Here is a 14,104-nt window from a genome sequence, read left to right on the forward strand (position 1 = left end):
CCCCATGCGCTTCTTTGGGCTGATCTCTCTTACCCAATCATCCATCACGCCGAGTCAGGTCAGTTGGGCGCAATCCGAGTCTAGTGAGACATGGACTGGCGATAAAGCCATGGAGATGCGCCCCCCAATTCTGAACCGAGTTTGCTGTTCTTCACCCACTTTAGTCAAGCATCATCATGCCCTCGCTCTGGAAAACCCTGCTCCTCGGGGGTTTCCCGATCTGTACGCGCTGCTCCATCCGCTTTTATACCCATGATGTGATGAACCGCTAATTTGCTGCAGCCACCGCTGCTCAAGAGTGCCGTGGATGGGAGGCTATCAAAGAGCCAGCAGACCTGGACAAGTTTGCAAACTGTGAAGCGTGGGATGGCACTCTCGACATCGACTATAGATTCCCCGGCCCACTGGTCCTCCCCAACCTGGTCAATATTACCGGCACAATCAAGATAGAATACCACGGCCACCCGCCGCAGGGCCAGCATATAACGTCTCTTGAAGCGCCTGATCTCGTCTCTCTAGGAGAAGACTTGCTCATTGACAATATGCAACCGATCACCCGTGTATCCTTCCCACAACTGGAAACGATCAGATCGCTAACCCTCACCGAAAGCGGGACGGATTTGACCATCGATTTTCCGTCTCTGGAGGAGGCCGGCTCCATTTCGATCTTTGACTACTCGAGTTTCGCAAGGTACCGTCCCCTCAAAAGGTCAAGACCGAAGCTGCAAGGCTGACACTTCGCAGCGTAAACTTCGACTCTCTGCGAACGGTCAGCGATGATCTGACAATCCAAAGCTGCGGCCAATGCAATTATCCTTCGACAACCCCCCCATCCAGCTTTGGGATCTCCCTTCCATTCCTTGAGTCCGCAGGCTTCATCCAGCTGGCTGGAGCCATATCCAGGTGCGTCCCCTCTCTGTCTCTCGTCTTCTTCACGCTCACATGAAGCAGCGTCACCATGCCTCGACTATTTTCTGCCGGTCCACCAGCCCACTCTGAAGGCACTACATCCACCAATTCGGGGTTGAGGCTCGATCTCAATGTTCTGCACGATGGCTACGACCTTGATTTCGCCAACCTCATGTCCATCGATAAACAGTTGTACATCCAGGGAGATATCGAAAGGTCCTTCATCCCATCTTCTTACCCACAATTCTAGTCTCTTCCCCACTGACGACTACTAGCCTCCAAATTCCTGCTCTCCAAGATACCGATGCATCCATCCACATCGACTCCGGGCGCTCCCTAAGCCTCAATTCCCCCCTCATCAGCGCCTCAAACATCGAGCTAATCGGCAGCATCGAAAGGTCCCTCCCTTCTCCCCCCCCCGATCTTCCGTACCACACACAAACTAACCCAACCCCCATTCCAGCGCCTCCTTCCCCAACCTCTCCGAATTCTCGCAAATCACAGTAAACTCACGATCCAACTTCAACTGCGGCGGCTTCGAAGACGCAATCACCGAGACATCAAGCTACCCGGACGACAACTCGACTCTCGTCTGCGACTCCCCTTCAGGCGGTGGCCTAGCGCTACCCGCGAAGATCGCGATCGGTGTCGTCGTCCCCGTCGTCGCAATCGTTGCCGCCCTCATTATTTGGCAGGTCCGTCGCGCGAGGAATAACAAGAGGAATCGGGCCACGGGCAGGAATGCGCATGATAACAGCTCAGTATCAACACCGGCTCCCACGTACGCCGAGCCTGAGCGTCGGACTGCGAGAACGAGCCGGGCTCGGACGCCGTCGCCGCCGCCGCCGTATTCGCCACAGGAGGGGAAGGGTGCGTAGTGCGATGGTGATATGCATGATGTTTACTTATTGAAATACTGTATATATTATGATGAGTTCATGAAATCTATATTAGATTTTATAAGACCTGCATCCCTCTATTCCCTTCCAATGCTGGGATCCTTCGTTCCCATATCCGCCCGGGCAAGTTTACAACACAGCTGTACTCCCTTGTCGAGCATGAATACTGAGACGATCTCAAATCCAACCAGCCAAAGCAACTATCTGTCAGCAATCCTCATGATCGAGGAAATCTTAGTCGTTGTTACTTCCCATACGAAGTTGAGATTGACTGTGAGTTATCTTCAGATTTTGGGCCTGCTGGCAATAGTGCATACATATATGTATCTGCGAGAAATATAGAAGGTTTCAGGGTACACTATAGAATGTAAAGGGCTAGGAAAATATTTTAGCTAAATATTCTAGCTAGGGCAGAAACACCCATAATATAAAGGGGGGAGCATGGGGCAGAGGGAGCAGGCGAACAATATCCAGTGGACTGTGAAAAGGCTTGCCCGCACACCGGAAAATGCGATCATCCGCGTGATTGGCGAACTGGTGGTCCCCTCTGTCGAGAGCTCGGCTGTTCTCGAAACCCTGGCTGGCAATGTAGATGAACCGCGGGTCTGGCAGCGAAGGCTAGAGATGGGAATCGACAGAAGCGCAAACGGTAGAATACGTTTTTGCTGCCTGAACTTACATAAGAGTAGGATGTTGTATTCGTACGAAGTAGTTCAAGAGACCAGTCTTCGTCTATGCGTCAAGAATCTCGTCTATCCCCACCACCGTCCATCTCACTCCCGACGGGCTCTCGCGCAGGCAACTCCGCTACTTCGTTCTGCGCCAGCTCGCTCGGGTATATCTTCTTCACTGCATCGACAGCATCGAGTTCCGGCCTGAACGCGTCCGCGTGCAGCTGTGCCTTGCCCTCGTAATCGCTTTTTCGTCCACGTTCCCTCTCCAACGCCGTCTGCCGACGCCGCCGACGGAGGAAAAAAATAGCAGCAAACACCGCAATAAGAGATACAAAAACGACGGGCACCACGACGGCGGGGACGATGACGCCTATATCTGGGGAGGTGGAGGATTGCGAATTGGCATTGGGGCTTTCTGTAGGGTTACCCGTGGCGCTTGCGGTTGGTAATAAAGTTGTACTGGTGGTCGGCAATGTCGTACTCGTGGTCCCGGTACTCACATCTGTTGACGTCGTCAGGAAGTTATATCCCAACGACGAGAGGGTCTCTTGGATCGCGGACTGCGTCGCAGCCAGCGACGACCAGGACTCAAGGAGGGAGACTATGTCTGGCGAATCGGGGTTGTCACTCTCGGACTCGCAGTAGTCGATATATTGGTCGAAGTCCGGAGGGAGGGTATCGGTTTCTGACTGTCCATCTGAAGAATTGTCGTTGCTGATCTGGCTTGTGATGCAGGAGGCGCATTCTTCTCTCAGGATCGTGAAGGTTGAATCGGGGGCGCAGAGTTCGGGGACTCGGCCTACGTTCTGAGCTTCTAGGACGGCATTGTCTGGTTGTTGAAAGTAAAGCCAATGTTAGAAGGTTTGGGCTTCAATCGCACCACAATTTGAAGAATTAAGGGAGTCACACTGCAATCATCGAAGCAAACGGCCGGTACTTCACCCGAGCCTGTTTGCCTGCGGGCGAGGACATCGAGCGTCCGTCCCCGGGAGAGCATTATGGTGAGGGTGGACGAGGGGACAATCATTGGTTTGAAGAAAGGAAAAATTGATACCGTGAAGAAGTTGCAAGGAAAATCCTGGACGTGCCTCTGGACAACGCTGTCCTTCAGCCTTGTGCGACCCTGAACCAGGGCGAGGCTGCGCTGCAAGCGCCCCCAATCAGCGACGCTGCGGGTAACGATCGTCGCTCGAGGATGAAGAGAAGTTTGACTGCATTTGGCCGCTTGGAGAAAGACCCTGCCGCGATCCGAGCGTCTCTTGAGAATCGAAGCAAGTTGGCATCAATCCCCCAGCAGTCTTGGAGGCGCGTCGTTTGCCGGACGGATCATCAGCCTCGTCGGCGAGGTCTTTGGCGAAGGATGCCTGATTGCCCACAACCCGATCGGAAGCGCCCCTCCTCTCTGCATCGATCGACCGAACAACTTGAGCGGCATTGCGTGCCCTCGAACTTTGCCAGTGCTTGGGTGAAAAAGGGCTGCCGCAGCCGACCCCTCGTCGCCCCAACTCGAGACTTGTATAAGCTGCAGCTGTGATTGGCTCGGAAGGGACGACTGGAGAGACCGAGGATCGTGCGCAGTGGAGTGTCGGCGAAGCTGACGTGATAGCGTTGGTCGTCGCGTCGTGAGGCTGAAGTAAGTAGCGACCGTCCGCTCCCGGAATTGGAGTCGATATAGCGTGGGAGCAGGCCCATCGCGATGATTGCAAAAAAGAAGCTTCCTGCCCCCTCAAGGATGAACATCCATTACCATCCTGTATGGTCTCGGACACCGTCAAGACCAGCAAAGATCCCGGCCGCAATTAAGCTGGAAAACGCCGTGGCAAGGACAAGACCTAAATAAAGGGTCAATTAGCAACTCGACTCCATATCCACGTATATCAATCGGTTTCCGATATAGCTAGAGAAAACAACCTTGAAATCACATATCCTTCAGCTGGTGAAGTACGCTGGCTAGGTTCTGACCAGTAGCGTTTGCCTTCTCAGCAAAATTTGCTAAATAGATATCATGGATCAGCACCCGTGCGACTGAACGAATTGATAACTGGGTTGTACCATCGAGAGTTCTATCTAGGACTATCTCATGCATCTTTCCACTTAAGAACAAAGTTGCAGGGCTTGTATTCGACTCTGTTTGGCGAGGCATTTGGGTTGGGACGTAAAGGCGGGGATAACTCGATGATTCTGGCATGGAACAAACTGTTAGGCCGGCTAGACAACTGCCATGAACTGGTGACTTACCAAAACCAAAGTATTGCGAATCATGGAAGAATGTAAGTTTATATCTATCTTCAGCGCTAGCTGCAGAAGCTGATGTAAAGGGATTGGCAGCATGGAAGGTACTACCAACCCCTGGCTCAATCAAAACATATGCTTCTCCCGGGTCGCCAACGATAATAGGCACCTTTTTGGTAACCAGATTTCCTCTCACGTCATGGGCAATGAAGTCTGTCGTAACCCGATGGAAATATCGCGCCGTAGGGGTGATGCTGGTGCGAGGGAAGGGAGAGAAGGGCCGAAAAGCACAGGGAAACATGTGGTATCGGGGTAATGGAAATGTCAAGTGAGTGAAGGCACAGGTAATCACTCCACATTCAAGATATGTAGTGAGTTCTATACGGCGCACGACATATATGCATGTTAGGAATCTGACAAACTCGACTGAGACACTCCCATATCCGATCATTACCGAAGCGTCCTTCCTCGGAGCGGATAAATGTATCAATGGGGTATCCTGTCACAAACCAATGAATCCGTGCAAGTGATTGGCTTACATCGGTACGTACCCACAGGCACAGGCGCTTACTACAATTGTTAGTTTGCCTCCGAGCGCACATGATGATATGACTGAACACTGTCAGTCAAGTACCAGGAACGGTTGGCTGCGGTGCCCTGGGGTTGCACTGTGGTTGGGATCTGGCATTCCGCAGTCGCTTTACTTCAAATGTACTAGTCTGGACCATAATGAACTTGAACCCCACTCGCTGCCTTCAGCACTCGTCATGATCACCAGATTGACCACAGCTCACTTGGGGTGTCTTGATATATCTCCCCACCCAAAGGCCCCCAGTAAGGAGATCCACTATCCTCGTTTCTATGAACAGTGATCACATCTTCAGCAGCTTGCTTGAGCAAGGGTTTCATGCGTTCCTTCCACAAAGCCTTCATGAAGTTGGTGCAAGAAGGGAGAGTGGCGAGGGCCGTTGCTAACATGCAGGCTCAACGATAGAGAGAGAGAGGACATATGACACAGGGACAAGCTATATTGAGTGAAAAATCTAGAATACTGGGACAACGCAATATTTCGAGTCTCATAGGCCCAACAACTTACATCCACATCGAGCGAAAGATGACCTTTTCCAATGAAGGTACGGCATCCAGGAGTTTCTGGAATTCAACATCACGCATCAGAACCTCCACATTCCACGTCGCATAATCGCACAGTAGCTTCCGAATATCCTTCATTGGTTCGCTCTCTACGAAAACAAATCTTAACAGGCTCACAATATTTCCAGCGCGGTCGTCAGAAAGGGTGAAGTTTTCCAACAACCAAGTGAGCCGGTACAGGGACAGGTCGCGTCGTAAGGTCCAGTCCGTTTGGTGGGCGACACGATGCATCCTAGCGTGAACCAAAAAGACCTCCGTGTAATCATTCGCAGGGTCAGTTAATCCATCACGTTCGTTTCTGTCCCAAGTCGACAAGCCAAGTTGCTCAACCAAGTGAGCTTTGTAATCACCAATTGACGTTGTATAAAAAATATTATTGGAAAGGTATGTAGGGTTCCACCGCTTTCTTGGAGTCCTGGTGGGTTCGACCTTACCATCTTGATGGAGTCGGGAGATTGGCAACGGAACGGAGTAATTACCACAATATGCGAATTCACAGCAACGACCAAAGTCGACCTCATCCATCTCGTCATTGACTGGGCGATCAAGGATCTTCTTGGGTATATAGCCTGCCAACGCAGAGTGGATCCAGAACCGCTTTCGATTTTTGCCGATGATGAAGTCAACCATCCCGGATTGCATGACCCTGGGTGTGTCAGTCATAGAAGCTTTCGTTCCTCGTGGCACCATGTCTTACTCATGGTAATTAGGTAGCATCGTGATCAGTAATGGTAATTGAGATTCAGAATGATCAGCAGGATGACAGGTATCCACGTGGAGGGTTAGACGGACCTTAGGTACGAAGACTGGCCGGAAAACAACAGGCAAGGGTATGTTATCCTTTATATACTCTACCCAGACAACGAAACTTGTAACCGAGCATGGGACAAGCCATCTTGCGAGGAGACGAGTGGCTGTGGTACATTTGTAGTCCGTATCCACATTCCACAGGGACTTGCCCGAGTGTATCAGGATCGACTGTGGAACCTCCCGCAGCTGGAAAGTCTAACTCTGACGCAAAAAAAAAAAAAGAAATCCACAGACCCAAGGATGATCCAACTCGAATCCAGACGCCAGTGAAAGGTCCAGTTGGGGTACCCTCGTTCGATAAAGCGTGGACCACATCCACATCAGGGTTTATAGGGTCAACCTAAGCTATCTTAAGAAACCCGAAAACTTTGTTAATTCTGGCTGTAAAAAGGAGTAAATTGAGAATGAGAGAATCCATAGTCATCTATAACTCCAGATTATAGGATATAAAACATTCCAACTTAGCCAAACACCCGTGGTCTTTGGCAAGGTATAAGCAAGAGAGGACATCCTCAGCATGCTGATAAAGGGCTGAGAGCTTTAAGAATTCTGTCATAGTAAGGGCAGGTATAAAGCTAGCTGTTATGACCCACGCCAAGGCGGTGAAAATATTATGCCAGGCACAACATTACCCAGGCGGAAATATTATTCGATGATAATATTTCCCTCACGCTCATTTTACCAACGCTTACTATTACGACCACGACAAAATTATCGCAGTGATAATTTTGAGGAGCTTTGGTGTTACTACCTCGCATTAACGCCGGCGCTAGACGGGTGACGACAAGACTATTTACTCCATTGTACGGCGAAGGTCACCAAGGTTGACGCCCACGAACCAGGGTGGAGAACACGTGATTGTATACCATTCGGTATACTATTGATGGTAGGAGAATGGTATACGGGCCCACGCGACCTAATTGGATATACCATCTGGTATACCATCAAGGGTAGGAAAATGGTAGGGGCTGGAGGAATACTTAAGGACGCTCATTACCACTGTATCTAGCTTTCCTATCTTCGTGATCAATACTCCTGTTATCAGAGTACCAGCGATTCTACTACTATTGTCCCAGAGCGACCCGCTTAAGGATCTTTGCGAAGCAACTTGTCTAGTACCTACTCTACAGGCTATAGTATACGTACTATAGGCTGGCCCTGCCCTGTCACCTCGACTTCAACCCGACCGTGACGAGTCTCCACACTCGTTGGACGTGATCGCACCAGGTAAGACAAGTCAATCCGAACCCTCCGGAAGTCCTGTGTGGGAGCCCAGGGTTAGAAGCGCACGAGAGGTCGTCGCTTCGATAACAAATATAATGGATTCCAAGGCATGATTTTGTTTCAATAATCTTCCTATACGCGCGCTTTAAGGGACCAAAACAACCAACATCAAGTGGTTGCAGGAAATACAATAAATAAGAAGACATGCAGATTGGTATTATGCTATTCTTGCTATAGATTTTATCAAAAGTAAGTATGAAGTAACTTCCATGGCCGTCAAGAACTAGGAGTTAATATTAACCTACTATACAAGATATAGTTACGGGAATAAAGGTCTCCTAAGCTACTGGAGGCCAATCTTATTTATAGTCTACCTATTAGGACTTAATTTAATCCTCTAGTCTACTAGCAAGGCAAGTTCTTTATACGCCAATTGCCTGGCATGCGTGTTGAAATAAAACAAATGTTCAATGAAGTTACCAATAACATCTGTACTTAGTATAATAAACTGATCATGGATGCGAGTTTAAGGAATATAAATAGAGTAAGTATATAGAATTTCCTGCGCCATGGGGGACTGCACATGGGGAGAATGTTGATTTAACTTTGGCTTTTGGAGTTTGACCTTGAAATATCGCCAGGTGTGAATAATAGTCCATGAATGGAATCGCTAAGCATTCTCCAATAGCATCATTGGTCTAGTGGTAGAATTCGTCGTTGCCATCGACGAGGCCCGTGTTCGATTCACGGATGATGCATCGTTTCTTATTTTGCATTTTTTTTTCCCGCCCTCTCTTTTCTTGGGCCCAAAGCTCGATTTTGCATTACTCTGGGGGCGATTTGATTCCTCTCTGGTTGCTTATCTTTTCTTTTCCCCGATTCCCTCGTGGGAAACAACGTGTTGGCCGTCTTCTGATTATATGCGAGTTTATCTTTCTATTCGTAATTCGGGTATCTAAACAAATCCGCCCAATATCTATAAACAAGCACAGACACAGTCGTACTTCGCGATATCCAGAAGACTGACCCATCAACTACCTCCTCACCCCCACAAACCGACTCTTCCACCCCTGCCTCCCCATCCCCAAGGTCTCCAGCGTCTCCGTTTTCCCGCCCCAAACCTTCCCCTTCCCATCGCGCCGCTGCACAGGCGGGATCCAGAAATGCGTCACCACCGCCCCGATGATCATGCACGCACTGAAGACGATGAGCATCCAGCCGTGCCGGATTGTCTGGCCTTCTCCTGGGCCTGTCCCGAACTTGTAGTATGCTGAGAAGACCTGGATGAGGATTGAGCCGAGTTTGCCGGCGCCGGCGGAGATGCCGTGGCAGGTGGCGCGGTAGCGGGTTGGGAAGATTTCGGCGGGGATTATGTATGTTGTTGCGTTTGGGCCTGGGTTATGGTTAGTTTTATTGTTTTATTTTTTTTTTTCTACGGTTGCTTTTGTGAGAAGGAGGGGAATACCAAAGTTAAAGAGAATCTGGCCGAGGATGTACAGAATAACAGCGACGAGGCCCTCTTTGTGTACGGTGATGAACATTGTGCCCAGGGCGATAAAGTGCGCAGCGAGCGCAAGGAAGCCGAATTTCTGGAGACTCACACGGTCGAGTTTGTGGATGAACAAGAGGAGAAGGACGCCGCCAACGAAACTGCCCGCGTTGAGGATAATCAGGCAGTGCGTCGAGCTGTCCTGGAACATCTTGTAGATATCTGCGGCTCCTGTATCATCTGTCATCCAAGGCGGGGCGGGACCGCTGAGGTTTAACGAGTCCCAAGTTTTCGCGAGGAACTGGGGGCTTGAGAGGCCGATGCCGTAGAAGCCGAAGTCGAGGAGGAGCCAGGAGAGCGAGGTGGCTGCGAGAGTGCGCCAGTTGCCCTCTGTCCAGAAGTACTGGATTATGTCGCGACGCGAGAGGTTCCAGTGGGCGTTCAGGGTTGCGGGTTGGATGAACTGGGCTTGGGATGGGGATCGCTCGCTTTCTTCGATGGAGTGGAGAGTGATAGCGACGGAGTTGGCTGCGAGGGCTGGAGATGGGAGGGTAATCTCGTTCCAGGGTGCTATGAGATTGATGTTATTGATGTTGTTGAGACCCTCGTCTACTTCTGGGGATCCCGGCTCGCTGAATAGGGTCGTTGCGTCGAATTCCGCTTGGACTGGGTCGTCTTCGATCTCTAGTAGGTACCGAGGACTTTCGGGAATGGCGAATCGGAAGAGTGTTGCGATGACTCCAGGCACGACACCGATTCCTACTACCCATCTCCACATAACGTCGACAGTGCGGGTAATATCGTCGTATCCTTGCTTCTTGCTAATGACGACGACGATAAGCGATACGAGGTTTCCGGCGATCTGACCGAGGGGTTGCATAAAGAAGACGGAAGCAATCATCCGCGCACGGTGCCGTGTGGGTGCAAATCTAAATGGTCAGAATTTTGCTTCAGATCAAGTGTCCATGGGATATTTACTCAGAGGTAATGACGGCACTGAGGGGATAGTCAGCACCAACGCCAATGCCGACAATGATCCTCCACCAAACCAGCCAGGCATATACGTTCATACTGCCATGTTCACCCGTCGAGGACATGGCCACCCCCAAAGTCGATGCGATGAGCAGCGCCAGTTCCACACCGTACATCTTCTTCCGCCCATTTCGATCGGCAAGATACCCGAATAAGACCTGACCGAGAAGTGTGCCACCTAACGTAGCGATATTGACGCAGGTGAGTCGAAAAGAAGAGATTTCATCGCGCCAGTAGACAAAGGCAATCATCGGAAGGGCGATATTACTCGCGAAGAGCTAAAGGAGGCTTCATCAACCGTGTGGTTCGATCCGATTGTTAGCGAAACTAACCGTATACCCATCGAGGAAGAACCCGACTCCAGCAACCAAGACAACAACCCATTGGAACGATTGGCGGTCGATGGTCTCATAGATCTGTCGCGTGCGTACATGGCGGTCCTGAGAAGTCGTCAGTGTTGTCGATTTCCAAGAGACCTGGGTTCCTTGGGCTAGTCTGTACCCGCTCGTGCTCGAAATCCCTCGCTCGATCGGTCTTGTACAACCGCGACCGGAACTTGCTCATGATGAGACACTGAACTTGGCGAGATTCAGCGGCAAAGGGTTCAACGACAAGAAAGTCTTGAGTAGCGAAGCATCAGGATCTGACGCATGCCACGACGGGCTTTGGGGGAAGTGAGATTCGAGAAGCAATTTGGAAGAACGCTCCAAGACGCCGAGGCCAGCCCACACCCTGGGAGAGACGGTATATACCTGCCGAGTCATGCTTCTTCCCCTCGACCGTGGCAGATTCTAGGCGATGGGAATCGAGGGTGCTGGGGCGGGATGAGCATCAGGTGGGTGGGGGGGGGGGGGGGGGGGGGGGGGGGGTGCGGCGCGTGCTGCGGTCGAGTCGTTGCCCCATTTCAAGAATCAACTTGGGAGCTGGCGGATAAGGTTGGGGGGAGGAGGACGTGCCTCGTGGTTGTTCTCATTGGATGTGGGCACGCTCGACAGGGTGGGAAGAGTCGTGGGATGGTAGAGGCTAAAAGGTAGCTCCCGCAGTGGTGATTCCAAGGGAAAGCCCCAGGAACCAATTCTTCGCCCCACGTGCGTGTATCCTGGGCTTCAAGTCGCCGGACAACCTCTCACTGCGTGCCCTGGTCCACTTGTCACAAAACGCCGCACACAACACCCATTGGACAAAGCATGGCTGGGAGTCTGCTCAATCATGCTCTTGAATGGCCCTTGCGGCGGGTGTGTCGCGCTTTTACCCGACCTGTTGGGACGGCTGCTTGCCGCAGTTTCCGAGGCTTCGATTCAAGATCTGAGAATTCTTCCTTGAGAAGATTGCTGAGACTGAAGGAAGCTGGCTGAAAATTTTGAGAAGTTGAGGTCATGATCCCGTCATGTCATTCGAGTTGGGGGTATGAGAATGATACATCCTGCCATGATTTGAAACAAGCAAATCCATATGCGATATTAAACCCGACCCTGGTATCCCAATGCTAAACTAAACACGAAGCAGAAATTCAGAAGAGAGAGATAAGGCGGCCCAGTCACCGTGAGTTCTCTGCGAGAAATTGACAGAACGCTTTTTGGTCTGGAGACAAAAACCGGGTGTTAGTGACGGATAATGGCGGTCACGACCAGCCACGTACCTTCTTCCATTAAAAATTGAATTTGGAGCGTCTTCATCTGCGCAAGATGATCGAAGTTCGGCTGCAGCTGGAGCACGACTGGCCGTCGCGAATTCTTGCCAGGGTTCACACTCTCAATGCAAGTGACTGAAAACGCGCGCGAGTCAGCTCTCGTTTGCCACGCGGATCCAAATTGGGATTTGTGGGAAGACGTACGAGGAATGGAGACGTATCGCTTGTGCTCTTTGCGCTGCGAATTGGCGAAAAATAGCATGACCAGTTTGCCACTCTGCCCGCGGAGGATGCGTAGATTCTGGCTGATACACTCCTCTCCGCGGCCCTTGGACTTGGCTTCAGCGATACCAGCGATGAAGACCAGTTTCGAGGCAAGAATGAGCTCTTGGAATTGTAGACAATCTTGGCGATATATCTTAGCTTAGCAGGTCTTCGAAAAACGAGGGGGTCCTCACCAGCCCAATCTTCGAATGTGTAGGATATTTGCGTCGCGAAAACTGTCGAGCCTACTTGTACAGTCTGTTCGTCGAGAAACGAGATGCGGAGAGACAGCTCGTTTGGGAGTTTTGGGTGTTCTAGGTGTGGGACGGGGAGTCTTGTCGTGTTAACTGCGAAGATAGGATCAGTAAAGAAGCTTCAAAGATAAAGAGCCCGCATACAGCTATGTAAAAAGGCATTCTGCTGGCCAATTCCACCCCCGAGTTCCAGACATTTCAGCGCCCCGCTGAAGTCCTTGCGGATGTTGATATATGTATATCGCAGCTTGAACAATTTGCTGCTTCGTACGAACGATCTGAGAGGGATCAGCTACGCCACAACTATCTTGCGGATGCTCTTTCGGAGGCATACACTGTGACGGCGGGATTGAGGGGCAGTCGGGCGACCTCATCGTTCACGGAGCCTTCCCTCGGTCGGGAAGCCGGAGATGAGAAGACGGAAGGGCTGAGGGAGGGAGAGAAGGGAGGTGAAGAGACGAAGCTGAGAGAGCCTGAAGAGCGTGTTGACGACGAAACTGTGCTTTCTCTGCGGTTGGCAGGGAGGGGCCAGTCTTCGGCCTCATAATGTGACATAGTGGACAGCAGAGCAATGAGACAATCGACAAGAGATTGGTGAAAAGGTTGGCGATCTTGCGGATCACCTCGTCTTGATCGGCATGTATGGAAAAGAGGCGAGAGAATGTGAAAGAGAATCAAGAGCAGTGTTCTTGGTACCTAAGTAATCTCATCATCCCCAATCTCCCTCAGCACAGCAGCAGGCCATGATGGATGGAGCAATCGGATACCAAGGAGACCGAGGGGCAGCTCAGGGAAGATGGGGATCCGCCTTGATAGAGTGGTCCAGGCGACAGCACCGATTTGGCACGAATCGAAAATGACCTGAACCGTGCAGGGAGCAGACGAACAGCCGCAGAGCTGGGGACAGGAGCCTACAGGCTGACAGGGAGGAGACAACGTGCGCAAATGGATGGCTGCGATGAAAGGCTTGTCCTCAGCCATGCAGTGGAGCTGAAGCTGATAGTCTGGGCCACTAACGTGCTCCAACCGACATGTCCGCCCGTGCCTCGTGGCCGGTGGGTGTTCTTGAATCTGGGTCTCGCCTCGGCACGATGGGGAGCTGGTTGTTGGCTGTGTGCTTGTCTCGTCCCTGGCGAGACAAGCGCCGGGTTTCCTTTGGCTGTGCGGTCTTCACGGCCCCAGGACCCTCGACGGTTCTTTCCTCATCATCCATCCTGGCGGTGTCTTTATTACTGCCCAATCGAGTGAAATGCGTCAGTATATTTCTTGTTCCCCTCGCAGGACTTAAGATTCATTACATTAGTGTGTCTATGTACGCTCTATGTGGACAACCCACTCCGTTGGGGTATCCAACTGAAAAAAGCAAAAAAAGCACCAGCGGAACCGACACCAACACCCAGGATGATCAAAGCTTGGAAGGGGAGAAACTTTAAGCAGATTCTATGCAACGATCCGCAGACCGTCGGACGGAGACCAGGCCTCATCGTCCAACCAGGGCGCACCGGCCACGCATAATGTTCAAAGAACTGGCCCCA

At 51.2% G+C, this 14,104-nt stretch overlaps 8 protein-coding genes and 1 non-coding gene across 9 annotated transcripts; 3 read left to right on the top strand and 6 right to left on the bottom strand.

Annotated features, from left to right (window-relative positions):
- The first annotated feature begins 12 nt into the window (after window positions 1-12).
- On the top strand, window positions 13-1,891 carry BJX67DRAFT_346612 (uncharacterized protein). Its single transcript, XM_071028432.1, has 6 exons — window positions 13-222; window positions 283-691; window positions 745-903; window positions 952-1,125; window positions 1,185-1,307; window positions 1,373-1,891. The coding sequence occupies exons 1-6, from the start codon at window positions 177-179 to the stop codon at window positions 1,785-1,787; spliced, it is 1,326 nt and encodes a 441-aa protein (XP_070889101.1). The 5' UTR covers window positions 13-176; the 3' UTR covers window positions 1,788-1,891.
- Window positions 1,892-2,547: 656 nt separating this feature from the next.
- Window positions 2,548-3,479, bottom strand: BJX67DRAFT_378661 (uncharacterized protein; the record flags this gene model as incomplete). The annotated part of the gene is made up of 2 exons (XM_071032382.1): window positions 2,548-3,311; window positions 3,392-3,479. The coding sequence occupies 2 exons, from the start codon at window positions 3,477-3,479 to the stop codon at window positions 2,548-2,550; spliced, it is 852 nt and encodes a 283-aa protein (XP_070889102.1).
- A 181-nt stretch (window positions 3,480-3,660) lies between these two features.
- On the bottom strand, window positions 3,661-4,456 carry BJX67DRAFT_307708 (uncharacterized protein). The gene has a single exon (XM_071027088.1). The coding sequence runs from the start codon at window positions 4,220-4,222 to the stop codon at window positions 3,812-3,814; it is 411 nt and encodes a 136-aa protein (XP_070889103.1). The 5' UTR covers window positions 4,223-4,456; the 3' UTR covers window positions 3,661-3,811.
- Window positions 4,169-5,485, bottom strand: BJX67DRAFT_307582 (uncharacterized protein). Its single transcript, XM_071027087.1, has 4 exons — window positions 4,721-5,485; window positions 4,535-4,663; window positions 4,394-4,474; window positions 4,169-4,314 (listed from the first exon to the last, which is right to left on the bottom strand). The coding sequence occupies exons 1-3, from the start codon at window positions 5,163-5,165 to the stop codon at window positions 4,401-4,403; spliced, it is 648 nt and encodes a 215-aa protein (XP_070889104.1). The 5' UTR covers window positions 5,166-5,485; the 3' UTR covers window positions 4,169-4,314; window positions 4,394-4,400.
- A 93-nt stretch (window positions 5,486-5,578) lies between these two features.
- Window positions 5,579-7,166, bottom strand: BJX67DRAFT_346626 (uncharacterized protein). The gene has a single exon (XM_071028433.1). The coding sequence runs from the start codon at window positions 6,554-6,556 to the stop codon at window positions 5,807-5,809; it is 750 nt and encodes a 249-aa protein (XP_070889105.1). The 5' UTR covers window positions 6,557-7,166; the 3' UTR covers window positions 5,579-5,806.
- A 90-nt stretch (window positions 7,167-7,256) lies between these two features.
- On the top strand, window positions 7,257-7,564 carry BJX67DRAFT_346627 (uncharacterized protein). Its single transcript, XM_071028434.1, has one exon. The coding sequence runs from the start codon at window positions 7,290-7,292 to the stop codon at window positions 7,455-7,457; it is 168 nt and encodes a 55-aa protein (XP_070889106.1). The 5' UTR covers window positions 7,257-7,289; the 3' UTR covers window positions 7,458-7,564.
- A 1,023-nt stretch (window positions 7,565-8,587) lies between these two features.
- On the top strand, window positions 8,588-8,658 carry BJX67DRAFT_t34. Its single transcript has one exon. It is a non-coding gene; the product is annotated as a tRNA-Gly (tRNA).
- A 276-nt stretch (window positions 8,659-8,934) lies between these two features.
- On the bottom strand, window positions 8,935-11,258 carry BJX67DRAFT_391398 (phosphate transporter; the record flags this gene model as incomplete). Its single annotated transcript, XM_071034770.1, has 5 exons — window positions 10,923-11,258; window positions 10,754-10,861; window positions 10,368-10,699; window positions 9,366-10,318; window positions 8,935-9,293 (listed from the first exon to the last, which is right to left on the bottom strand). Exons 1-5 carry the CDS (start codon window positions 10,983-10,985, stop codon window positions 8,935-8,937), a joined length of 1,815 nt encoding a protein of 604 aa, XP_070889107.1. The 5' UTR covers window positions 10,986-11,258.
- A 532-nt stretch (window positions 11,259-11,790) lies between these two features.
- Window positions 11,791-13,469, bottom strand: BJX67DRAFT_307764 (uncharacterized protein). Its single transcript, XM_071027089.1, has 6 exons — window positions 12,904-13,469; window positions 12,714-12,847; window positions 12,510-12,662; window positions 12,256-12,456; window positions 12,061-12,186; window positions 11,791-12,002 (listed from the first exon to the last, which is right to left on the bottom strand). The coding sequence occupies exons 1-6, from the start codon at window positions 13,122-13,124 to the stop codon at window positions 11,959-11,961; spliced, it is 879 nt and encodes a 292-aa protein (XP_070889108.1). The 5' UTR covers window positions 13,125-13,469; the 3' UTR covers window positions 11,791-11,958.
- Between the last annotated feature and the right edge of the window lie 635 nt (window positions 13,470-14,104).

The sequence above is a fragment of the Aspergillus lucknowensis genome, assembly GCF_044049455.1.
Source record: "Aspergillus lucknowensis strain CBS 449.75 chromosome Unknown BJX67scaffold_7, whole genome shotgun sequence".
Taxonomy (NCBI): Eukaryota; Fungi; Ascomycota; class Eurotiomycetes; order Eurotiales; family Aspergillaceae; genus Aspergillus; species Aspergillus lucknowensis.